The sequence below is a fragment of the Oncorhynchus nerka genome, linkage group LG26, assembly GCF_034236695.1.
Source record: "Oncorhynchus nerka isolate Pitt River linkage group LG26, Oner_Uvic_2.0, whole genome shotgun sequence".
NCBI classification, from domain to species: Eukaryota; Metazoa; Chordata; class Actinopteri; order Salmoniformes; family Salmonidae; genus Oncorhynchus; species Oncorhynchus nerka.
Window position 1 is genome coordinate 13781319 of NC_088421.1, and position 26072 is coordinate 13807390.

Consider the following 26072-nt stretch of genomic DNA (forward strand, 5'->3'; position numbering starts at 1 on the left):
ACAACGTTATTTTATGTGACGTCGGAGCTGCAGTCTGCCACGCTAACGCCAGTCGGAGCTCAAATAGATCGTAAATCGTTGAGTTTAGTCGGCTAAATCTGGCTAGGCCTATACTTCTGCAGCCATCTCTTAACATTACTGTAATGTTACATCTAGAAGGATTGTTCATTTAACTGTTGGTTTTGGTTATCTGCTACGGTATTACCACCAACCTGTGCCATAAAGGTCAGACCTAATGGCAGAGGATGTAGGCCAGGGTTCCCCAACTGGCGGCCCCCTGGCCGAATTTGGCCCGCATTTGATTTTATTTGCCCCCCCCTTTTATGTTAGACATAAAATACCTTTCAAACAAAAGTAAATCAGGTCCAAGTTATTTTAATTTAGGAAATCTGTTCCAAAGTATTCCCATGCATAATAGTGAGATATACTGTATTTGATCATATATAAATGTCAGCAAGGTTTGAAATTATTATGTTTTAGTCAAATATATCTGTTTGGGCTTCTTGTGGTCAATTTTTAGTCTGCGAATTGTTTGTAATTATGTCTCGGCCCCCTGACCATCCGCACAAGAAAGAAAACGGCCTGCTACTGAATCTAGTTCCCTGATGGAGACCGATTACCCACACACAAACAGAAGGCTACAGTCCTCCTGAGAGCTGTAATATTATAGGGCCATAGAGTACCACAGTCATCATACCCATAAAACCTAGCGGTCAAACAGGGAAATGGTTTCAATTGTTTTTCCACCATTCATAGGGAATTTTAGAACCACTTAAAATAAGGGCTTTGTTTCGTGTATGCTTACACTGGTGTGATGTTTTAAAAACCATTTCGATCTCTCTAGGTCTATGACAAGGTGACTTTGATCAATATATTCGCCTGGATTAACCCCCCCCCCCCCCCCAAAAAAAATGTGGCTAATGTGGCTATCATAAAGAACTACAAATGCCATGATGATCTAGACGAGACTGCCGAATCGAGGCGAAGTTAAGAATCTCTGGATTACCTATCTAATGTTAATTAAATGTAGTAATTAATAAATTGGCTACATTTCTTTAATGGACAATTCTGTGAACTGTCTTGTGCAAGTTTTAAATTGGCCTGTTAGCAAAGGTGTCAGCTAGAGATGGTGTGTAGGACCTTTCATGGTTTTGTAGTTTTGCATGTCTACTTTGCTGCTAATTAGCATTTTTGAATCTGAGAGTAAATAGAGCCGAATATAATGGGCCTATGTAGATATTCCATTACAAATCTGCCATTTCCAGCTACAATAGTCATTTACATCATTAACTATGTCTACACTGTATTTCTGATCAATTTTATGTTATTTTAATGGACAATTTTCAAAAACAAGGACATTTCTAAGTGACCCCAAACTTTTGAACGGTAGTGTATATATTGATAAAAGTCACCTTGTCCGAGAGAAATTTACATGGTTATCAAAACATCACGCCGGGGTAAGCCTACACGAAACACAGCCCTTATTTTAAGTTTTAGAAAAACTCTTCTAACCATTTCCCTGTTTGACCGCTAGGTTTATGGGTATTATGACACCTCCACTGTGGGGCTCTATTATGGATAAGCTTGAACACAAACATTTAAGGAAGCTCTCTTTCTCACCAAGGCAAGACGTGTCACAACAGGAAACCACAATGATCTTAATCTGTTCATAAAATAATGTTGTTTAAAAATACAGATTTATGACCAGTTATTTAAGTTTCCAAGAACACAGGTCATTTACTTTTATTGGCTTGTTCACTGCTTTGGAGGTTAGACTAGGCTATGATTTCCTGTCTCTAGGACAGATGGCTTTGATTGTCCCAGTTAATTATTGGCTTTTTTGTTTTTACTGTAAGAGCTGTTTTCTTCTAAATTGTACATTTCTATGTGCAAAGGGACATACCCTTCTGGTTTCTGTGGTTTATAGTTTTGTCATGGTGTTGTTGGAGCACTGCCTTCCGTGGCAGGTGTCTGGAGTGGAAAGTACCCTACATCAGGGATTATCAACTAGATTCAGTCACAGGCTGTTTCTGTTTTTTTCTTGAGTGGATGGTCAGGGGGCCGGAAAATAAGTACAAATAATTTGTGCACTAGATTCTACTCTGCTGAAATAGTATGTGCATTACAGTATTTGCATTCTAAAGGTATAATTCACAGGTAAGACCAATTTCACTATGTATTATGAAGTTTGACATGAACATTAATTTCTTTGATATTTTTTGATCTTTGAATAACTTTTAATTTAAGTTTTATGTTCCTTGTTTAGAAATTGTGGGCTCTATTTTCAGCTGGCGCTAAGGAGTTGCAAGTGTCAAAAGTAAGTGTTCGTTTGCAATTTCGTCATGTTAAAACTGGCGCACAATTGATTGATTGATAGAAAGGTGCAAAATGTATGTAAAATATCACAGCACAATTGAAAAATATATGGCACATAGAAACCAAACGAGAGTGGTCTATGGTGATAGGTGGGATGGGCTGAGCGTGGCTGAGGGGTGGGATTATGTATTATTGTTATGTGATCATTTGTAGACTAAAAATGTACCGAAAGAAGCCCAAACATTGAAATTATTATGTTTTATTCAAATATACAGTACCAGTCAAAAGTTTGGACACACCTACTCTTTCAAGGGTTTTTCTTTATGTTTACTATTTTCTACATTGTAGAATAATAGTGAAGATATCAAAACTATGAAATAACTCATAAGGAATCATGTAGTAACCAAAAAAGTGTATATAAATATAATATTTGCGATTCTTCAAAGAAGCCACCCTTTGCCTTGATGACAGCTTTGCACATGCTTGGCGTTCTTTCAATCAGCTTCACCTTGAATACTTTTCCAACAATCTTGAAGGAGTCCCCACATATGCTGAGCACTTGTTTTCTGCTTTTCATTCACTCTGTGGTCCAACTCATCCCAAACCATCTCATTTTGGTTGTCGTCGGATGATTGTGGAGGCCAGGTCATCTGATGCAGCACTCCATCACTCTCCTTCTTGGTCAAATAGCCCTTACAAAGCCTGGAGGTGTGTTGGGTCATTGTCCTGTTGAAAAACAAATGATAGTCCCACTAAGCGCAAACCAGATGGGATGGCATATCGCTGCAGAATGCTGTGGTAGCCATGCTGGTTAAGTGTACATTGAATTCTAAATAAATCACTGACAGTATCACCAGCAAAGCACCATCACACCTCCTCCTCCATGCTCCGCAATGGGATACCACATACGGAGGTCATCCATTCACCTACTCTGCATCTCACAAAGACACTGCAGTTGGAGCCAAAAATCTCAAATTTGGACTCATCAGACCAAAGGACAGATTTCCACCGGTCTAGATTTCCACCGGTCTAATGTCTATTGCTTGTGTTTCTTGGACCAAGCATGTCTCTTTTTCTTATTGATGTCCTTCAGTAGTTTTTTTTGTTGCAGCAATTCGACCATGAAGGAAAGAAATTCCACAAATTAACTTTTAACAAGCCACACCTGTTAATTGAAATGCATTCCAGGTGACTACCTCATGAAGCTGGTTGAGAGAATGTCAAGTGTGTGCAAAGCTGTCATCAAGGCAAATGGTGGCTACTTTGAAGAATCTAAAATCTAAAATATATTTTAATTTGTTTAACACTTATTTTGGTTACTACATGATTCCATATGTGTTATTTCCACAAATAACCGGGCTCTCAAGTGGCACAGCGGTCTAAGGTACTGTCTAAGGTAGTGCTTGAGGCGTCACTACAGACACCCTGGTTCGATTCCAGGCTGTATCACAACTTGCTGTGATTGGGAGGCCCATAGGGTGGCGCACAATTGGCCCAGCGTTGTTTGGGTGTGGCCGTGTTGGCCGTCATTGTAAATAAGAATTTGTTCCTAACTGACTTGCCTAGTTAAATAAAGGTTAAATATAAAATGTTAAAAAAGCATGGCAGCAACACATGACAACACAGCATGGTAGCAACATAACATGACAAAAATGTGGTAACAACACAACATGGCAGCAGCACAATATGGTAGCAGTACAAACACTCTTGGGCACAGACAACAGCACAAAGGGGAAGAAGGTAGAGCTAACAATACATCACGCAAAGCAGCCACATTTGTCAGTAAGAGTGTCCATGACTAGGGCTTTGAATGAAGAGATGGAGATAAAACTGTCCAGTTTTAGTGTTTGTTGCAGCTCGTTCCAGTTGCTAGCTGCAGCGAACTGAAAAGGGGAGCGACCCAGGGATGTGTGCTTTGGGGACCTTTAACAGAATGTGTTGTATGTGGAGGATGAGGGCTGCAGTAGATATGTCAGATAGTAAAGACCCTTTCTCTCTTGGAGTCTTACTTGAATAATGAAATGGTATTTATAAGGAATTGGAACAACACCTGTAGTCATGTGTGAAAAAAAAAAAACAAGAACCCTCCCTGTGCGGAAGCAGCACGCTAGTTTATCAGCTGTGGGTTACTCGCTGTATGGTGGTTTTCTTGTGTGTGTATGAGAGAGAGGGGAGGGAAAGTGTGGTGTAGCTTCCTTTTTTTGTTATGTGACTTGTTTTTCTGTCTGCACATCCTTTAAGGTATGATGCCGTTCCTATTCTGTCCAGCATCATCCTGTATTCCTCCCCTCCACCTTCTATGGTAAGAATCACCTGGACTCCAGTTTGTTCCTCCACCTAGGAATGGAGGGCCCTCAAGCCTCCCCAAAGCTTGTAAAGCAGCCAGATGACTTCAAATTTGGTCGAATTCTAGGAGAAGGCTCCTATTCAACAGTAAGTCCTCATACATTTTCTATGGTGTTGTATTTTGTGTGGGGGACTTATAGATTACAGTTTCAATCATATTAATTACTTTTTCTTTTCTATTGTTGGTAAAGGGTTGGATTGTTAAAAAACAAATCTTTGTTGATTGCAAACTTGTTTCAGGTTGTGCTGGCAAGAGAACAGGCCACAGGGAAGGAATATGCTAGTAAGACACTACAAATATGTTTTCTCTTGTTGCATGAGGCTGATGATCCTCAAGTGGCGTTCAAGTGACTGTCCTGGATTCTGCTTATAACTTAAATGCATTTGTGCTGAACAATAATGCTCTTTGAAGTGAGGAAACTGGAATTTGGTTCAGTCATAAACACAGAGTGAAGCATATCGGTTTGAATTGTGTTTCAGTGAAGATTCTGGAGAAGATGCACATCCGGAAGGAGAACAAGGCACATTGCGTGACGCGAGAGAGGGATATCATGTCAAGCTTAGACCATCCATTTATCGTCAAGCTCTACTTCACATTTCAAGATGTGAAAAGGTTGTGTATCCTTTGAAATAATCATAACATGGGCTACTTTAAGACTTCTGGTCTCATCTATTTTGTGATCTTAGTACCACTATCCTTAACTGCCTCCTGTTAGATTTTGGCATAAGCTATGCAAGAAATGGGGAATTACTGAAATACATTCGCAAAATAGGCTCCTTCGATGAGACGTGCACTAGATTCTACTCTGCTGAAATAGTATGTGCATTACAGTATTTGCATTCTAAAGGCATAATTCACAGGTAAGACCAATTTCACAATGTATTATTAAGTTTGACAAACATTAATTGATTTGATATTTTTGTATCTTTGAATAATTTTTCATGGAATTTTTATAATGTACCTTGATTAGAAATTGTGGGCTCTATTTCCGGCTGCCACTAAGGAGGTGCAAGTGTCAAACGCGCGTTAGTTTGCAATTTTGTCATGTAAAAACTGGCACACTGGCATTTTCCAGACCTAATGCCAGGTTCGGCAATTTCCCTGACTAATATCAACTCGCTTGCACTGAGTAAACATTTTGGAGGTTTTTGCCCTCTGCTTTTTCATTATTCACAATACACATACTTGCATACTACACTGCTCAAAAAAATAAAGGGAACACTAAAATAACACATCCTAGATCTGAATGAATGAAATATTCTTATTAAATACTTTTTTCTTTACATAGTTGAATGTGCTGACAACAAAATCACACAAAAATTATCAATGGAAATCAAATGTATCAACCCATGGAGGTCTGGATTTGGAGTCACACTCAAAATTAAAATGGAAAACCACACTACAGGCTGAGCCAACTTTGATGTAATATCCTTAAAACAAGTCCAAATGAGGCTCAGTAGTGTGTGTGGCCTCCACGTGCCTGTATGACCTCCGTACAACGCATGGGCATGCTCCTGATGAGGTGGCGGATGGTCTCCTGAGGGATCTCCTCCCAGACCTGGACTAAAGCATCCGCCAACTCCTGGACAGTCTGTGGTGCAACGTGGCATTGGTGGATGGAGCGAGACATGATGTCCCAGATGTGCTCAATTGGATTCAGGTCTGGGGAACAGGCGGGCCAGTCCATAGCATCAATGCCTTCCTCTTGCAGGAACTGCTGACACACTCCAGCCACATGAGGTCTAGCATTGTCTTGCATTAGGAGGAACCCAGGGCCAACCGCACCAGCATATGGTCTCACAAGGGGTCTGAGGATCTCATCTCGGTACCTAATGGCAGTCAGGCTACCTCTGGCGAGCACATGGAGGCCTGTGCGCCCCCCCCAAAGAAATGCCACTCCACACCATGACTGACCCACCGCCAAACCGGTCATGCTGGAGGATGTTGCAGGCAGCAGAACGTTCTCCACGGCGTCTCCAGACTGTCACGTCTGTCACATGTGCTCAGTGTGAACCTGCTTTCATCTGTGAAGAGCACAGGGCACCAGTGGCGAATTTGCCAATCTTGGTGTTCTCTGGCAAATGCCAAACGTCCTGCACGGTGTTGGGCTGTAAGCACAACCCCCACCTGTGGATGTCGGACCCTCATACCACCCTCATGGAGTCTGTTTCTGACCGTTTGAGCAGACACATGCACATTTGTGGCCTGCTGGAGGTCATTTTGCAGGGCTCTGGCAGTGCTCCTCCTGCTCCTCCTTGCACAAAGGCGGAGGTAGCGGTCCTGCTGCTGGGTTGTTACCCTCCTACGGCCTCCTCCCCGTCTCCTGATGTACTGGCCTGTCTCCTGGTAGCGCCTCCATGCCCTGGACACTACGTTGACAGACACAGCAAACCTTCTTGCCACAGCTCGCATTGATGTTCCATCCTGGATGAGCTGCACTACCTGAGCCACTTGTGTGGGTTGTAGACTCCGTCTCATGCTACCACTAGAGTGAAAGCACCGCCAGCATTCAAAAGTGACCAAAACATCAGCCAGGAAGCATAGGAACTGAGAAGTGGTCTGTAGTCACCACCTGCAGAACCACTCCTTTATTGGGGGTGTCTTGCTAATTGTCTATAATTTCCACCTGTTGTCTATTCCATTTGCACAACAGCATATGAAATGTATTGTCAATCAGTGTTGCTTCCTAAGTGGACAGTTTGATTTCACAGAAGTGTGATTGACTTGGAGTTACATGGTGTTGTTTAAGTGTTCCCTTTATTTTTTTTGAGCAGTGTATATAAACATTATTGAAAATCTGCCGAGCACATAGGTAACGATATAATCGACAGGAGCCTAGTATTTTGTATAGACGTGCAAATGCTATGGGTGAAGACACTTGAATTGAAAATATACTGCACATCCTAAAACATACACACATATGCCTACCTGCATACTTCATTTCACTTGTTCCAAGTATTGATCCCCAGCTCCAAAGAGCGCCTCTCATCTGGTTACCAAATACGCACTCCTCCAAACATATTTAAATTATTCAGTCCTATAATGCAGTATCAACGGTAGGCCTAAGCTATATTTCGCTTATTGAGGATGTGCCTCACACATACAATACAATTTACCTAGTATTTTTATTTTTTTAGGAAAAGTTTGACACATAAAGACATATAAGGCTAGGCTAAGCTCATTGAAGCCAATTACAACAATGTTGACTTCCAACTCTCCAAACATAGGCTATTGAGCAAACTCGTTACTGTAGCCTATGCTATTTAATAAACTTTAGTATCAATCCAAAATGGACCAGGACGAAATAATATTCTGTGCCTCCAGCCGAATTGACAATGCAAAGACTGTCAATAACAAACAGAACTTGAGACAAACACATGCAGTATTAAGCCATGGAACGCATTGATTGGCCGGTGTTTGGCCAAGCCCTCTTCACACCTACAACTTGTTCATTCATCAAAACCCAGCCCTTTTGCGCCACTGCCAGCTATTGTAGTCATAATTCTGGCTGTGAAATTGGCAAAAATATTTCTGACACGCCCCTGAACCTACAGTGCTATCGCCAGTGCTTAGATTTACCACTGCGTTAGGTTTGTTAAAATGTCATGATATGAATTTTATTTTAAGGTTTTAAATGGTGTGGCATTTTCTTTACAGGGACCTCAAACCAGAGAATATTTTACTGAATGAGGACATGCACATTCAAATAACAGACTTTGGAACTGCAAAACAACTCTCATCAGATGGTACACAAAGTAATTTAACACATATTGCTTTGTCTTTGTGTAATTTTCCTCCAGTTTGTTGATAGACTAAGTACGGTACATTGGTTTGTTTAACCCTTATCGTATTGCCTTTAACTTATCTATCTATACCTCTCTAAAGGCTAACAGAAAAGTGTTTTTGTTATTTATAGGCACATGCACAAGGGTCTCTGTGTGGACTTCATAGATATGGAAGCAAATTATAGCAAATTGCTAGTTATACGGTGCTCGGAATATAATTTTAATAATAGGTATGAGTCAATAATGTCATTTTAAGCACAATTGACTCAAGACATCTTCAGTGACGGTACCAAATGTGTCATGTGAATAATTTGTACATACATCTAATTCATATGATTGTTTTCTTTTGCAGACAGAGCAAACTCCTTTGTTGGAACAGCTGAGTATGTTTCTCCAGAACTACTGACTCAGAAATCTGCCTGCAAAAGGTAGTTTGACTTGAATTCATTCAGTACCCTGATTTGAAACCAATATTCAAAGGTCATCTGTTAGTGTATCCTCGCTTGCCATGCTTTATGCAGCTGGGAACAAGGCCATTTTTACATCACTATGATAAAACCCAAAACTGAAAAAAGTTAACTGAATCTGTCATGTTTTCTGATGTGTTTTAGCTCTGACCTTTGGGGTTTAGGCTGTATCATCTACCAGTTGGTAGCAGGATTACCTCCATTTAGAGCCGGGTAAGTTGCGTATCGTACATTATTATTTTCCTTTTTGAATATTCAGGTAACATATTTGAGAAGCGTCATTGTCAGGGGCTTTGCAGAAGCGCACTTTGATTTGGTAAACGATGTAGTCTATTTGTTATCACAGTCTAAAAACACTGTGTGAAATAACAGGAAGTTATGGCTGTGGTGTTTATGACTTGTTTGTGTATTGAGTGCCTGGAGGCTTGAAGAAACCCCAGTCACTCTCTCACATGGCAGCAGCTTCATGGTTCAACTATAAACCAACACATTTACCTCAAAGCCCTTTCAAGGCAAGTACAGTGACAGTTGTGTATACTGTATGTGTTTTCCACTTCCAGGCAATCAAGCCCCAAAGAAGACATCAATATGATACAAGTTCTAACATGTGCCTTGCATTCTCATATGATCTTCTGTCTGTCCATGTGGTTGATTGTATTATTTGCTCGCCAGGAATGACTACCTGAAATTCCAGAAGATTATTAAACTGGAGTATGAATTTCCTGATAAATTCTTTCCTAATGCGAAGGATCTAGTGGAACATCTTCTAGTGAGTCTAATCATAGGAATTATTCAAATACATTCGGATGTTGTTCCTCAGTTCCATACTATGACCCAATGAGTGTCATTATTAACTAAGCATTGCTTTATTTTTGTGTTAGTGCTTGGATCCCTCCAACCGATTAGGTTGTGAGGAGATGGGTGGGTACAACCCTCTCAGAGCCCATTTTTTCTTTAAGGCTGTCACATGGGAGAACCTTCACCTACAGACACCCCCCAAACTCACCCCCTACCTGCCAGCCATGGCTGAGGATGATGAGGATTATTATGGAAATGTAGGTTTTTCCCTCTTGACATATATAATTAAAGGTTAACACAAATCCTTGTTGACATATTGTTTCCCCAAGATGTCAAATTAGCGTGTCCTTGTTTTGTAATCTGTACTGAAAACACCCTGATCATGATGTGGTTCCATCCACAGTATGATGACCTCCTCAGCCAGTTCAGCAACATGCAGGTTGTCCATTCCCGCTCCTTTCAACCACTGTTTGTGGCCAACCCCAGTCCCATCCCCAACCCTGCACAAAGGCCCAACAGCAACATCGAGCAGTACATTCATGACCTGGACAACAACTCTTTTGAGCTGGATCTGCAGTTTTCCACTGAGGTGAAGCGGCTACTGCTTGAGAAGCAGACAAGCAGAAACCCCTGGTAGGCCTGCAGCGATGTTCTCGTGAGCAAAACATGTTTTTGTGGAAAGAGTGTCAGAAGACTGTCAATATTATCTCCCCATAATATTGACACATACTGTAGTTGATTATCTCATGCTCATATGTTGGGATTCCTATGTTTACTTACAATTTTTACACAATTCTACCTGTGATTTAAAAATATTTTTTTTTTTACCTTTATTTAACCAGGTAGGCTAGTTGAGAACAAGTTCTCAGTTGCAACTGCGACCTGGCCAAGATAAAGCATAGCAGTGTGAACAGACAACACAGAGTTACACATGGGGTAAACAATTAACAAGTCAATAACACAGTAGGAAAAAAAAAGGGGGAGTCTATATACATTGTGTGCAAAAGGCATGAGGTAGGCGAATAATTACAATTTTGCAGATTAACACTGGAGTGATAAATGATCAGATGGTCATGTACAGGTAGAGATATTGGTGTGCAAAAGAGCAGAAAAGTAAATAAATAAAAACAGTATGGGGATGAGGTAGGTAAAAATGGGTGGGCTATTTGCCGATAGACTATGTACAGCTGCAGCGATCGGTTAGCTGCTCAGATAGCTGATGTTTGAAATTGGTGAGGGAGATAAAAGTCTCCAACTTCAGCGATTTTTGCAATTCGTTCCAGTCACAGGCAGCAGAGAACTGGAACGAAAGGCGGCCAAATGAGGTGTTGGCTTTAGGGATGATCAGTGAGATACACCTGCTGGAGCGCGTGCTATGGATGGGTGTTGCCATCGTGACCAGTGAACTGAGATAAGGCGGAGCTTTACCTAGCATGGACTTGTAGATGACCTGGAGCCAGTGGGTCTGGCGACGAATATGTAGCGAGGGCCAGCCGACTAGAGCATACAAGTCGCAGTGGTGGGTGGTATAAGGTGCTTTAGTGACAAAACGGATGGCACTGTGATAAACTGCATCCAGTTTGCTGAGTAGAGTGTTGGAAGCCATTTTGTAGATGACATCGCCGTCGAGGATCGGTAGGATAGTCAGTTTTACTAGGGTAAGTTTGGCGGCGTGAGTGAAGGAGGCTTTGTTGCGGAATAGAAAGCCGACTCTTGATTTGATTTTCGATTGGAGATGTTTGATATGAGTCTGGAAGGAGAGTTTACAGTCTAGCCAGACACCTAGGTACTTATAGATGTCCACATATTCAAGGTTGGAACCATCCAGGGTGGTGATGCTGGTCAGGCGTGCGGGTGCAGGCAGCGAACGGTTGAAAAGCATGCATTTGGTTTTACTAGCGTTTAAGAGCAGTTGGAGGCCACGGAAGGAGTGTTGTATGGCATTGAAGCTCGTTTGGAGGTTAGATAGCACAGTGTCCAAGGACGGGCCGGAAGTATATAGAATGGTGTCGTCTGCGTAGAGGTGGATCAGGGAATCGCCCACAGCAAGAGCAACATCATTGATATATACAGAAAAAGAGTCGGCCCGAGGATTGAACCCTGTGGCACCCCCATAGAGACTTCCAGAGGACCGGACAGCATGCCCTCCGATTTGACACACTGAACTCTGTCTGCAAAGTAATTGGTGAACCAGGCAAGGCAGTCATCCGAAAACCGAGGCTACTGAGTCTGCCGATAAGAATATGGTGATTGACCGAGTCGAAAGCCTTGGCAAGGTCGATGAAGACGGCTGCACAGTACTGTCTTTTATCGATGGCGGTTATGATATCGTTTAGTACCTTGAGCGTGGCTGAGGTGCACCCGTGACCGGCTCGAAACCAGATTGCACAGCGGAGAAGGTACGGTGGGATTCGAGATGGTCAGTGACATGTTTGTTGACTTGGCTTTCAAGACCTTAGATAGGCAGGGCAGGATGGATATAGGTCTGTAACAGTTTGGGTCCAGGGTGTCTCCCCCTTTGAAGAGGGGGATGACTGCGGCAGCTTTCAATCCTTGGGGATCTCAGACGATATGAAAGAGAGGTTGAACAGGCTGGTAATAGGGGTTGCGACAATGGCGGCGGATAGTTTCAGAAATAGAGGGTCCAGATTGTCAAGCCCAGCTGATTTGTACGGGTCCAGGTTTTGGAGCCCTTTCAGAACATCTGCTATCTGGATTTGGGTAAAGGAGAACCTGGAGAGGCTTGGGCGAGTAGCTGCGGGGGGGGTGGGGGGTGGAGGGGGGGTGGAGCTGTTGGCCGAGGTTGGAGTAGCCAGGCGGAAGGCATGGCCAGCCGTTGAGAAATGCTTGTTGAAGTTTTCGATAATCATGGATTTATCGGTGGTGACCGTGTTACCTAGCCTCAGTGCAGTGGGCAGCTGGGAGGAGGTGCTCTTGTTCTCCATGGACTTCACAGTGTCCCAGAACTTTTTGGAGTTGGAGCTACAGGATGCAAACTTCTGCCTGAAGAAGCTGGCCTTAGCTTTCCTGACTGACTGCGTGTATTGGTTCCTGACTTCCCTGAACAGTTGCATATCGCGGGGACTATTCGATGCTATTGCAGTCCGCCACAGGATGTTTTTGTGCTGGTCGAGGGCAGTCAGGTCTGGAGTGAACCAAGGGCTATATCTGTTCTTAGTTCTGCATTTTTTGAACGGAGCATGCTTATCTAAAATGGTGAGGAAGTTACTTTTAAAGAATGACCAGGCATCCTCAACTGACGGGATGAGGTCAATGTCCTTCCAGGATACCCGGGCCAGGTCGATTAGAAAGGCCTGCTCACAGAAGTGTTTTAGGGAGCATTTGACAGTGATGAAGGGTGGTCGTTTGACTGTGGCTCCGTAGCGGATACAGGCAATGAGGCAGTGATCGCTGAGATCCTGGTTGAAGACAGCAGAGGTGTATTTGGAGGGCCAGTTGGTCAGGATGACGTCTATGAGGGTGCCCTTGTTTACAGATTTAGGGTTGTACCTGGTGGGTTCCTTGATGATTTGTGTGAGATTGAGGGCATCTAGCTTAGATTGTAGGACTGCCGGGGTGTTAAGCATATCCCAGTTTAGGTCACCTAACAGAACAAACTCTGAAGCTAGATGGGGGGCAATCAATTCACAAATGGTGTCCAGGGCACAGCTGGGTGCTGAGGGGGGTCGGTAGCAGGCGGCAACAGTGAGAGACTTATTTCTGGAGAGAGTAATTTTCAAGATTAGTTTGGGTATGGACCTGGAAAGTATGACATTACTTTGCAGGCTATCTCTGCAGTAGACTGCAACTCCTCCCCCTTTGGCAGTTCTATCTTGACGGACGATGTTATAGTTGGGTATGGAAATCTCAGAATTTTTGGTGGCCTTCCTGAGCCAGGATTCAGACACGGTTTACGGTGATATCTTGTAAACATGAAGCACTTTACCTAAAGACAATACAATGCCAACAATAATATGATATACTGTGTGAACTGTATCAAGAAAGATTTTGGGAATTAACTTTTTTTGATCTATTAAGGAATCAGTTTGTGGAGAATAATTTGATCCTCAAGATGGGACCAGTGGACAAAAGGAAGGTAAGGATTTATGTCATCCTGAATTACTTTACAGTAATGTTCTATTTTTCAGTTTGAAGGGGAGGAGTGAATGTCTTGATACTGTACTCTTCCAACCCTAAAGCAACATACTTCCCTCCTCTGGCAGTTGTTTGCAATTGCTGCCAGGAATTAATTTGGGGCATCTTGAACCATACTTACTGACTTTACCTACAGAAAGGGATTTCTTTTTTATGTCTGAGAATTGCTCTCTGCTTTTAAAGGGGCTGTTTGCACGTCGGCGCCAGCTATTGTTGACTGAGGGACCACACCTTTACTATGTGGACCCAGTTAACAAGGTTTTGAAAGGAGAGATCCCCTGGTCCCCCGCACTGCGCCCAGAGGCCAAGAACTTCAAGACCTTCTTTGTCCATACAGTAATGAATTAGTCTTTTGCAATTAATAGCTCACCCTTAGCTAACAAAACTCACTTTATAAAACTATCAGTAACAGTGACCTTATCCTCCTCTTTGCAGCCTAACAGAACATACTATCTGATGGACCCGTGTGGGAATGCTGACAAATGGTGCAACAAAATTCAAGAAGTGTGGCAAAAAATCTATAACAAGCATTTTAACTCGTGCATGTAGGTTGGGTACACTATCTTTTGAAGACAGGTCTTACCCTGTAATGACAGGAGACAGAAAATGAACGCGTTAATTCATAAATGATGGAAAACACCTAGCTGTAATGTAGCTTACAAGTCGTATTCCCTATTACTCCACACATTTAATTTCTTGTAGAGCAGCAGGTTCAGGGCATGTTCCATTGTAATGCAGAATTTGATACATTCAGCTGGATCTAAAGCCATTCTGGTATAGAAAGGACCTATTATTTAAGAAAGTAGAATGGCTATTGCAACTATTCTAACTGACGATTTCTTAGGATGGTCTCATGTCTGACATGGTGGCCTTGGTTTTCCTAAGCTATTTGTCTTCTATAGCAGAGAATAAACTTTGGTCAAACCACATGGGCTGGTGCTGCTTTACAAATTAGGAGTTGACATGGATGTTGGTTGAACAGTTCATCCAAATTGCAGAGGAGGATGTTGAAGCCTGTTTTTGACTGTTCTCATTTCTGGGAGAAGTTGATTGTAAATGTTAGACAGACCATTTGTTTGTCTATTCTACCGACCATTGCTGTGATGTACAAAGTGGGATGCAAGTAAAGTGTAAGATGTATATTTTGTATTTGTTGTATCCTTTGCTGATTAATCCTCATGCTATCCAAACAGTTCAAATACGGTAATAATTTGGATTAATGACCTGGCTCCATGTTTACATAATTTAAATGTAAATCAATTGAATGTAAATAGTTGATAATGGTAGATTATGATATTTTGCTACCTTTCATTGTAATCTATATTTTATTTATGGATGGTGACATTGTACTTTTTACATAAATAGATGTGGGTCTATTTTTTTGTGTGCAAGTTTCAAATTGTTAATTGGAAGAATGCAGCATATATATAAGGTGGCTTGGTAATAAAAGCATGTGGGATTTTGACAAACGTCCTGTGTTTATTTATACTTAGCTTGGGCTAAGTATCATCATTTTGGGACCAAACCTTTTTTGAAGTCATGGAGTCCCAACTGCAAAAAAATATTCTTATGAGAAGGATGCAGGGAGTGGGGGGATGGGTCATCACCAACTTCAGTAGCCACAAAGTTATAAACCCCGCCCATTTCTACAATTGATTATCTTCGAATTTTATTTTAAAGTTAAGCCTAACTTTAACCACACTGCTAAATTTATGCCTGACCCTAACCTTAAATTAAGACCAAAAAATAAAAATAAATTGTAGCCAATTTGGACTGTGGAATCTGACGGATGTCTAATAAAAACTGGAAACCGGTGGGTGGGGGTTGTCAAACTTTGATTACCGTACTTCTTGACTATGCCTTGCCCAGTTTCCCCGCCCGCTTCAACTCAGTTCCTGTAACTTTAGCTAGCGACGCATCCAAGTTCGAGGAGCTGGGATGGCGGAGAAGAGCCCTGACTCCAGCGGCTCAGTTGACCAGTGTCCCGCCCTGTCTCCGGAACAGAGAATGCAGTCACCTGGGATCGGGGCATCCAAATGGGTCCGTCTGAATGTCGGTGGTACATACTTTCTCACAACGAGGCAAACGTTGTGCCGAGACTCAAAATCGTTCCTGTACCGTCTTTGCCAGGCCGACCCCGACCTCGACTCTGACAAGGTACGGATATCTGTCTAGCTAGCTAACGTTATTAGCTAGTTGGCTAATGTTAACTAGCTAACCTTTGTCTGTTTTACACATCATGTGAATGTTCTAACGTTAACTTACGTTACCTAGCTAGCATATCCAGACCGATTTACTAACTAGTTAGGTAGTTATTTTAATTGATTAGCCAGGAAGTAATCAAACGGATAGTTAATTTAGATGGTCAACGTTAACTACTAACGTCGTTACTAGTACAGGCAAGCTAGTTCAGCTGGCCAACGTTAACTCCCAAAGAACTTGTCTTACCGTTAAACGTTAGTTTGTTTTCTTTCTGGATAACCCTCCTGACTACAGATATACAGTAGCTAACTAACAAATATTAATTTGTACAGCAGCACGTTTCTACTCCTACTTAGATAACATTCGTATATAGTACGAGTCAACCACGAAAAACTGTTACTGTAGCTATCTTTATGGTGAATATCAGAATTACGCCTACACGCAAATGGACCATAAAATACATTGTTGACAAGACCAACAAGTAGTATATATATATATTTTTGTAAATAATTGGGCTTATAATATACAATTGTGCAAACGAGCCCCCCTTTCTGGAAAAGGAGCGCTGCCCCCTGTAAAATAAAGTATGATAATCCACATGTTGAATATGTTTACCATCCTGATTTCCAACCCTCAAAGGTCACCATGCATCATTTAACAGGAGGATGGCATTTAAAAGCTGGCAAAAGACCTTACAAGACAAGTTGGCTCAGTCATACAGCTGCAGTTGCAATGAGTCTTGGGCTCTGAAAGATCCACAGTATCCAAGCAGAATAGTTTCATCCCATAGTTATCTAGGATATTTACGAATCTATGCTGATTAGCATTCCTAATTTGAAGTTGAGGTGAAAGTCTCCAATGTCTGTAATGTTCATGTGCCCAGTGTAATGTGGTAAGGATATGCATCTCTGCCCTCTGTATTGATTCTTGCTAATGATGGCGTGTGTGTGTGTGAAGGCTGGAGCAAGGCCGCTGTGGTGATCCTTGACGGATAATGAGACCTGTGAAATGTCAGTTACCCCATGTTGGTGCTGCTCCAAGCTCTGGGCACAGAGCTGTTGTATCCATGGATTGGCTATGGGTTTATGCTATTGCACAGTTCTGTTTTGATGTTTGTCACTGTACAAAAATCGTCAATGGTTTCGCCCCAGATTTGTTATTGATTGTCTGCTTTTCTCATTATCGACTTCTTTCTTCAGGATGAAACGGGTGCCTATTTGATAGACCGGGACCCAACATACTTTGGTCCAGTGCTCAACTACCTGAGGCATGGGAAACTGGTGCTCAATAGAGGCCTTGCAGAGGAAGGTATGATGATATTCTGGGATATGCTGAGACATGTCTGAAGAGTTGTGCCATTCTGTCATCTTTGTTGCTGCTTCTTTTTCGCTTTAACACACGCTAACAATCACACTTATTACATTTAACACCACAGCAGTTCTCATTAGCATACATAGTTTTTTTCAATGATTGGGGTTTTAAGAATTGGTTAAATACATTCTGTTCCTCTCAAGGTGTACTGGAAGAGGCTGAATTCTACAATATCCCTTCTTTGATCAAGCTAATTAAAGACAAAATCAGGGAGAGGGCCTGCAAAACAGTTCAGGTGTGTGGGCTTGACTAAAATTGTCATTGGTATCTGAGTGATTTCTTTCTTCCCTGAGACTGTCCTGTTGTAATCACTAATACAGAGCTCTGGATATTAAAGGGGGCAGTGGAGTGGCATGTCAGCCTTGCTGCCTCTAAGGCCCTCTAACTACTGGCGAGAGGCAAATCCTTGGCAAGCTGGCCTCCCAAGGATCACCTCTGTTTACATGGTTTAATACTGCAATGACTCTGGGCACAAGCTCTGCTTAAGCTACTGGGATTTCCAGGTCTGGTTGATGTATTGGCATTTGTCCAGAGTCTCCTTACCCTTGCCAAGTAGATGAGGTCAGGAGTTGGCACATACTGGCTATGCTCTGCTCTGGGGGGGATGGGAGATTCGTATGTAGCCTATTGAGAGCACTTGCTGCTCTGTTGCATGTGAATTAACATTGCCTCTTTCTCGCTCTCCACAGCTCCCTATAAAACATGTCTACAGAGTCTTGCAGTGCCAAGAGGAGGAGCTAACACAAATGGTTTCTACCATGTCAGATGGTTGGAAGTTTGAGCAGGTAATTACCTTGAAAGGAAGACATTGGGGAGTGTTCTGCCTCCTATTTTCAGAAATGTTCCTTTCGGCTGCACTTTGACTTGTGTTGGTTGATTTACTGTTCACAGATGATGCTGAGTTCAGTGTATAACATAAATACTATAATTGTCTTAATTTGTAGTCCCTGTGAAATATAACCTTGCAGCATAATTTGGTTACATAGCTGTTATTGTGGTACTATATTTATTTTTGTGAATGTCAGAATTGTCTTGACCAACCTTTGAAAGGAGCTATGGTTGTGCCTGGTTCAAATAGATACTGGTTTCTGTCAGAGGCCAGGTTGCTAGAGTTAGATTTTGTCTGATGTTTATGGAACAGCAGATAAAAGGGGATGTTGCTGTTTATTCAGGACACCCTGTACTAGGTGCATTTCTGCTACTAGCCCCCTCTCTCTAGACCTTGCAGGGTGTTAGGGTCTTCCCCCCCAGAGAACTCATGAGTGGGCTCAGGCTGCTACTCACGTTTCCTTTTTTGGGAGCCAGCAAGGTGACATAATGTTAGGCATTCTGCTCGTGGCAGCTTTGTGAAAATGGGAACCTACTGTATAGTGTAGTCTATTTATTTGAATTAGCTACCACCTTAACGACAGCTTTCACCCTGTGGTCTAATCCAAGGGATACTAAACATTAATGAGCAATGTAACAGCTCAAAGTGCTCAGGTGTCCTAGATAAAAGTCGGTGTTTGTTACTTTGACATTTAAAAAAAATCCTTGCGTAGAATAGAAATTGTCTACTGTAATCTGTTACATTGTTTTGACTGTGCCTGGCAAGCTGTTGGAAAGATTAGATTTCCCATGTGTGCATGTTACCTCTAGTAACATTTCCCTTCTCATTGGGCATTGGTTCCCCCCCCTTTTTTCCCCCTCAGTTGGTCAGTATTGGCTCCTCATATAACTATGGAAACGAAGACCAGGCAGAGTTCCTGTGTGTTGTCTCTAAGGAGCTACATAACCAATCATACGGTACAAGCAGTGAACCAAGTGAAAAGGCCAAGGTGAGTATTCCAGCACTGCAACAAAAATGTCTCATCAACTTCCTGACCATTGTTACAACCATTTATTGTGACTTAGACTAAGTTTTGTATACATGTTGTCTATCACATGTCTAACATAAATGCACACAATTGTTTTATTGGTCATGGATGCTGCAATTCCTTTCTTTGCATGCTGCATTTCCTGCAGAGGACAAGTACAAGGATTGTTAAACATTTTGCCAATGAATGTATCTACCTTTCAATATTAGGGGACAATTGGTGAGATTTTGTTTAGACCCCTGCCATTGTGGCCTTAAACCTTTCTCCAAGAGCCCCTTTTCCCCTTGTGCCATATCATCCCTATGAGCCCATTACCTAGAGAGCATCCTGCTAATCATTATCTAGACAAGAGCAATGCCTCGATAATGATTTAAACTACTTTAATATTTAATGACCTCCTGTCACTAGCTTCTGCAGTTTATGGAATTCTCCATAGCCTTAGTCTCCCTGCTTTCCAGTCAAAAAAATTGAAATTCTAGGTTTCTTCCCGCCTGTTAAATGCTAACTCATAATTCATTTTGTCAAAGGTTTTGAAACATCTGTCTAGGATGAAATCTACAGGCCTAAACATCTTATTTTTCTCTGACCATTTTCTTTTGCAGATTCTTCAAGAACAAGGCTCTCGAATGTGAAGAGACTGTTCAGTTCTTAGGATTGTGTCCTGCTATGATGTCCAGATATAAAGACAAACTACATCACATTCTGAGGAGCATTATGGCACGCTGGAGAAGCTGGCTAACTGCAGTCTACACATTGTACACACCATTTTTCTTTCAGATCTCAAATCAAAATGTGCAATCGGTAGCGTTACTCTGTTTTTGGGCCTACATAGTAAAACTAGACTGTAGATTTTCACACAGAGAAGGGACTGATCACTATTGTCCACAGCATTTATACTTGGTCCATCATTTACTCAGGGTCTTTAATAGTGTTTTGGAAGATGCATTAGGTGTGCACTGTCTGGTGGGACATTATTTCAAACATTTGTGCGTACTACATTATGCCAGTCGTTCGCATACAAAAATCAAACCTCTGAGAAATAAATTGGAAAGCAGGTTTTAAAAGTTAAGATATTTAAGACTATTTATATGGAGTTGTATAGATTCATACGGTCTTGTTAGAGGTGAAGACTGTATTGACAGTTTTTATTTATTTTTTACATGTCTTTAAACAGATTATTTATGTCTCTTTCCAAATATCCTTTCAACCTGCACATTATCAGTTTTTTGGAAGGAGGACATGCTTAGAACTATTTCTACCAGGGTTATTGTTTGATAATGAGGTTGAGGTGATGTTAGGGAATGCCAGATGTTAAAGGACTAAAACTTGTCTTCCATCCCCGGACTCTGGCGGGTTTTAGTTGGGTTACCTGTTAGGCAGCCACTGTGGAACTGGAACACATTGTTATATTTTAGTACATTATACCTAGAGCCATTTGATAGGCACATTTTTCCCCCACATTGACATATGACAGTGACTTATCGGCTGGTGTTGTGAAGGGCCTGTTTTCCATTTTACGTGAGAAAGAAAAGCGTTTGTCTCTTGCATGAATTAGTGCATATCTGCTTATTTGTGTGTGTATACACAATCTTTACGCTTCTGCGGTTTGACTATATTGAGCTTTGACTGGGCTGTATACCAAGCAAAATTACACCAAACTGTGGCGGTTTGCAATCATGTAAGTTCTGAGCAAAAATGCTTTGGTCATGTATTGATGAAAAGATTGGAAATTATAATGCGCAGTCATTACCATTGTTCAACTTATAGATGGTTTAGCTACCTATTGAATACGTTAACATTGTCAGTACATGAAAACATTTATTTTTGAAAAGGTTGCCATTGTTCAATGACCAAATCGATGTCTGAATTTCAACTTAAATCTGAATTTATTTTGTCAGCGATAAGGAAATTCGGTAGTCTACATGCATATCTATGAGGATTTGTACATAGAGGAAGTATAATAATATTCAGATGTGTTATCAGTGGATGTTTTTTCTTCCTAACACACACACAGGGCTTTAACTAGTGGAATACAAGCTATAATTTCTGTAAAGGTCAACTGGACCCCTCCTGTTGCCTGATCAAGGTAAAGTTTACATGTCTAGTGTTTTATAATCCGGATCTTACTTACCTTGCCATTGTGACACAATGCTCTAATTTGGCTTGTTTAAACATCTGTATATTACTATGTTTACATAGCAACTACCTGGGTATCTGGGATGTCAGCCATTTATCTAGTACGCAGACGGATATTTTTCCAACATTTTCCTTGGGCAGGTTTTTTCTTGTTCACTGAGTTGTCTTGTGGTGATAAGTGCCTCTTGCCTCTGGGGCTTCACAGTGCATGTGGAATCTGTGTAGTAGTGATGCCCATAACCACAAGGGCTCACTATTTGTGTCCACCCTGTAGTGACAGTGAAGACATGTGTCTAGTGTGGTGTCCTTTGACTGCAGATTCTTAAACACAGAAGGGGGTGTCAGCCATTGCATGCATGGCCTGATGCACCTTCCACCATGCCCTCAGCTTTACAGGACATCACTGCACTGTGACACTTCAGCTCCTGTTTGACCGTTATTTTCTATAATGCTTATCAAGACACATTTGATCCCTCTTTGAGGCCGCTGTGGGTTTCTAATGGGACATTGTTCCAGTTTTCCGTTAAATGTATTTTTAAAATGAACAGATGCATACAATTGTTATTTTCTCACTGCTGTTCCTATATAGTAGTATCAAATGTTTTGTATTTTTTATGCTTACTGTATATACATACTATTATATGTAATAGCATGTTTTGACTGGGGATAATGGAAATTATGGTGATGCTAGACCTGGTGGATTTAATCAATAAATGGTAATGAATTCAACTCTTGTATTGTATTTGAACAAACTGTTGCAGAGCCATAGAGAAACTAACCACATGGCTGTCATCAATATGTTAGATGTACTATATAGAGCAAGGGTGCACTTGAAAGGAAATATGGTAATAACTAAACATCTTTAGACACTGGTTGGCCGTCATTGTAAATAAGAATTTGTTCTTAACGGACTTACCTAGTTAGATAAATATCAAATGACAGACTCAGGTTTGGTCCATCACCGGGTTAAATCATATTGAGCTACTGTTCAAACACAGCTCCATTCAGTAGTGCACAAACACAGACCTTACAGTATAAAGATGGGCAGAAACTGCTACTCATAGAGCCCCAAAGTGGACGTGTCATAATACCTATAAAACCTAGCGGTTAAACAGATAATTGGTTCCATATAATCCTCACGTAATGTATAATATGTAGCCTATTGCAGGTGATCATATGATCCAATGTATAATTTTTTATTTTACTTTTTATTATGACTTATTGTATGTTTGTGTATATATACACTGCTCAAAAAAATAAAGGGAACACTTAAACAACACAATGTAACACTAAGTCAATCACACTTCTGTGAAATCAAACTGTCCACATAGGAAGCAACACTGACAAATGTGACATGCTACAGACCACTTCTCAGTTCCTATGCTTCCTGGCTGATGTTTTGGTCACTTTTGAATGCTGGTGGTGCTTTCACTCTAGTGGTAGCATGAGACAGAGTCTACAACCCACACAAGTGGCTCAGGTAGTGCAGCTCATCCAGGATGGTACATCAATGGGAGCTATGGCAAGAAGGTTTGCTGTGTCTGTCAGCGTAGTGTCCAGAGCATGGAGGCGCTACCAGGAGACGTGGAGGAGGGCAACAACCCAGCAGCAGGACCGCTACCTCCGCCTTTGTGCAAGGAGGAGCACTGCCAGAGCCCTGCAAAATGACCTACAGTAGGCCACAAATGCGCATGTGTCTGCTCAAACGGTCAGAAACAGACTCCATGAGGGTGGTATGAGGGCCCGACGTCCACAGGTGGGGGTTGTGCTTACAGCCCAACACCGTGCAGGACGTTTGGCATTTGCCAGAGAACACCAAGATTGGCAAATTCGCCACTGGCGCCTTGTGCTCTTCACAGATGAAAGCAGGTTCACACTGAGCACGTGACAGACGTGACAGTCTGGAGACGCCATGGAGAACGTTCTGCTGCCTGCAACATCCTCCAGCATGACCAGTTTGGCGGTGGGTCAGTCATGGTGTAGGTGGCATTTCTTTGGGGGGCCGCACAGCCCTCCATGTGCTCGCCAGAGGTAGCCTGACTGCCATTAGGTACCGAGATGAGATCCTCAGACCCCTTGTGAGACCATATGCTGGTGCGGTTGGCCCTGGGTTCCTCCTAATGCAAGACAATGCTAGACCTCATGTGGCTGAAGTGTGTCAGCAGTTCCTGCAAGAGGAAGACATTGATGCTATGGACTGGCCCGCCCGTTCCCCAGACCTGAATCCAATTGAGCACATCTGGGACATCATGTCTCGCTCCATCTACCAACGCCACCTTGCACCACAGACTGTCCAGGAGTTGACGGATGCTTTAGTCCAGGTCTGGGAGGAGATCCCTCAGGAGACCATCCGCCACCTCATCAGGAGCATGCCCAGGCATTGTAGGGAGGTCATACATGCACGTGGAGGCCACACACACTACTGAGCCTCATTTTAACTTGTTTTAAGGACATTACATCAAAGTTGGATCAGCCTGTAGTGGTTTTCCACTTTAATTTTGAGTGTGACTCCAAATCCAGACCTCCATGGGTTGATAAATTTGATTTCCATTGATCATTTTTGTGTGATTTTGTTGTCGGCACATTCAACTATGTAAGGAAAAAAGTATTTAATAAAAATATTTAATTCATTCAGATCTAGGATGTGTTATTTTAGTGTTCCCTTTATTTTTTTGAGCAGTGTGTGTGTGTGTGTTGTGTGTGTGTATATATATATATATATATATATTTATTTTTTTACGCTCATCTGTTACTGTCACTTTGTCATATTGTTGTCTAATATCTTTTCACTTTTGTTCTGAATGTTCTTAATTGGAAAATGCAAAAAATAAAATATTTCAAAAATATATTTTTTAAATGGATCCAATCGTTTTTCCACAATTCATTTTTCCTATAGGGAAATGTAGAAACTATTAAAATAAGGGCTGTGTTTTGTGTAGGCTTACCCTGGTGTGACGTTCTGATAACCACGTAAATCTCTCAGATAAGGTGACTTATTAATATATTCAGCTCTATTTTCTCTCAGATCTGAAAAAAAATGCTAATTAGCATTAAAGTAGACATCATGCAAGACGACAAATCCCAGCAAGCTCCTGCACGTAATCTCTATTTTACACATTTGCTAACAGGTATTATGTCCATTTAAAACTTGTACAAGACCGTTCACAGAATTTTCCATTTAAAGAAATGTAGCCAATTTAATCATTACTACATTTAGCTAACATTAGATAGTTAATCCAGAGATTCCGGCACTCGTCCAGATCGTCATGGCATTTGCAGTTCTTTATGACAGCCATATTAGCGCCCCCAAAAAATATTAGCAGCTAATTAGCGTTCCATTGGGGGGGGGGGGGTAATATATTGTAGCGACCCGCACAGACAGCTGTGTGTTATGTGTTAGGCTAGGAGGTGGTTGTGTTGTACTGACCAGTACCCGGTGTTCGCGGGGTCCGACATGTCAATCAACCCGCTATCTGCCAATCACGGGAATGCCTGGAATGTTCTGATGCCGGGCATCCTGGTGGTTGGCGGAGTGGCGTGGAGGGGGGTTGGGCAGGGGGGTGGAGCATTGGAAGTTAAGACCAGGTTCAGCCTTTGTTCTCTCTCTCTTACGTCTGGGCTTCACAAGAGAAGGTCACGATTGGCTTGTGGGTTATCTGTCATCTATTTGGCGTGTGCTACGGCCCAAACAGTAGCCTGTGTAAAGTTGGTTTAATAAACCGTCAATTCGCAAACTCAAGCCTCTGTCTGGACAATTGTTCATTTATGATCTAGTCAGGTCATTACATTGGTGTCAGAAGTAAAAACGTTGATACAAGTTAGCCAGCTAGCTAGCTGACTTATGTGGCTAGCTACCGTAGGTGAGAACGGGGATTGAAAATGCTTCGAGGGAATCCGAAAGTGAAGGTGGAGGTAGGGGACGATTATGGCCAAGGAGGTGCGTGTGAATGGACGTCGGGGGTTCTGTCTGAGGAGATCGCCAGGGCGTCGGAGCGCAGAGGCCGCTTGAGGGAGGACGTTAGAGCGATGGCGGCTGAAGCGGGCATGAGTGCTTCGTCGACTGTATTTCGCGCGGATTCTGGTGGGCGGACCGAAGTGGTGACGTCGACGCGGCGTGACGAGGAATCTGGGGCTCAGGATGTAAACAAACATGGCGGCGCCCAGTTCCCGGCTGCGTCCGTATCTGTTAAGACCCCAAAGTATTCCGGTAAGGCGGATTGGGAAGCTTTTCATGCTCAGTTTGAACTGTTAGCTCATTTTAGGGGGTGGTCGGATGAAGAAAGGGCACTGCAGTTGGCTTTATGCCTCACGGATGAAGCTCTGGCCTGTTTGATATTGATTAGCCCGAGGACAGGCATGATTATGGTGCTTTAGTGGGAGCACTGAGGAGGCGCTATGGACAGTGTGTACAGCCCGGGCTACTGCGCTCCGAACTGAGTAATAGACGCAGGCAGCCTGGAGAGCCTCTACGGGTGCTAGCTAATGACATTGAGAGCCTCTCTCGGCGGGCATATGCTCACATGCCCCCCTCCGTGCAGAGCGAGCTAGCACGGGACCAGTTCATACAGGCGCTCTCTCCTACGGAGCTGCGCATACAGACCCAGCTGGCTCATCCTGAGTCATTGCAGACAGCCTTGGA

The 26072-nt window shown here is 42.3% G+C and overlaps 2 protein-coding genes and 1 long non-coding RNA gene across 6 annotated transcripts in view; 2 read left to right on the plus strand and 1 right to left on the minus strand.

Moving 5' to 3' along the window:
* LOC135564660 (uncharacterized) overlaps nt 1–26072 on the minus strand; it is a 529018-nt gene that overhangs the window by 13050 nt on the left and 489896 nt on the right. The gene's annotated exons all lie outside the window — the stretch shown is intronic.
* On the plus strand, nt 2025–15337 carry LOC115110337 (3-phosphoinositide-dependent protein kinase 1-like). 4 transcript variants are annotated; one of them, XM_065010119.1, is made up of 15 exons: nt 2025–2157; nt 2267–2317; nt 4558–4749; nt 4903–4945; nt 5143–5280; nt 5379–5523; nt 8321–8418; nt 8801–8876; nt 9060–9128; nt 9588–9684; nt 9797–9970; nt 10117–10346; nt 13752–13809; nt 14052–14204; nt 14304–15337. In XM_065010119.1, the coding sequence occupies exons 3-15, from the start codon at nt 4660–4662 to the stop codon at nt 14415–14417; spliced, it is 1485 nt and encodes a 494-aa protein (XP_064866191.1). In that variant the 5' UTR covers nt 2025–2157; nt 2267–2317; nt 4558–4659; the 3' UTR covers nt 14418–15337. The 4 variants fall into 4 exon arrangements, with proteins under 4 accessions (XP_064866191.1, XP_064866190.1, XP_064866189.1 ...); XM_065010117.1 differs by lacking the exons at nt 2025–2157; nt 2267–2317 and having other exon boundaries at nt 4463–4749; nt 9875–9970; XM_065010116.1 differs by lacking the exons at nt 2025–2157; nt 2267–2317 and having other exon boundaries at nt 4464–4749; nt 8321–8409.
* LOC115110338 (BTB/POZ domain-containing protein KCTD5-like) lies at nt 15667–22162 on the plus strand. The gene is made up of 6 exons (XM_029635913.2): nt 15667–16025; nt 17270–17378; nt 17585–17676; nt 18131–18226; nt 19133–19258; nt 19900–22162. Exons 1-6 carry the CDS (start codon nt 15807–15809, stop codon nt 19927–19929), a joined length of 672 nt encoding a protein of 223 aa, XP_029491773.1. The 5' UTR covers nt 15667–15806; the 3' UTR covers nt 19930–22162.

Excerpts from the sequence above, each read along its gene's own strand:
- LOC115110337 (XM_065010119.1), top strand. The coding sequence starts at position 4,660 with ATGGAGGGCCCTCAAGCCTCCCCAAAGCTTGTAAAGCAGCCAGATGAC. Across the intron at positions 8,419-8,800 it reads CTCATCAGATGGTACACAAA|ACAGAGCAAACTCCTTTGTT; the intron begins GTAATTTAACAC and ends TTTCTTTTGCAG. Across the intron at positions 13,810-14,051 it reads GACCAGTGGACAAAAGGAAG|GGGCTGTTTGCACGTCGGCG; the intron begins GTAAGGATTTAT and ends CTGCTTTTAAAG.
- LOC115110338 (XM_029635913.2), top strand. The coding sequence starts at position 15,807 with ATGGCGGAGAAGAGCCCTGACTCCAGCGGCTCAGTTGACCAGTGTCCC. Across the intron at positions 17,379-17,584 it reads TAGAGGCCTTGCAGAGGAAG|GTGTACTGGAAGAGGCTGAA; the intron begins GTATGATGATAT and ends GTTCCTCTCAAG. Across the intron at positions 17,677-18,130 it reads GGGCCTGCAAAACAGTTCAG|CTCCCTATAAAACATGTCTA; the intron begins GTGTGTGGGCTT and ends CGCTCTCCACAG.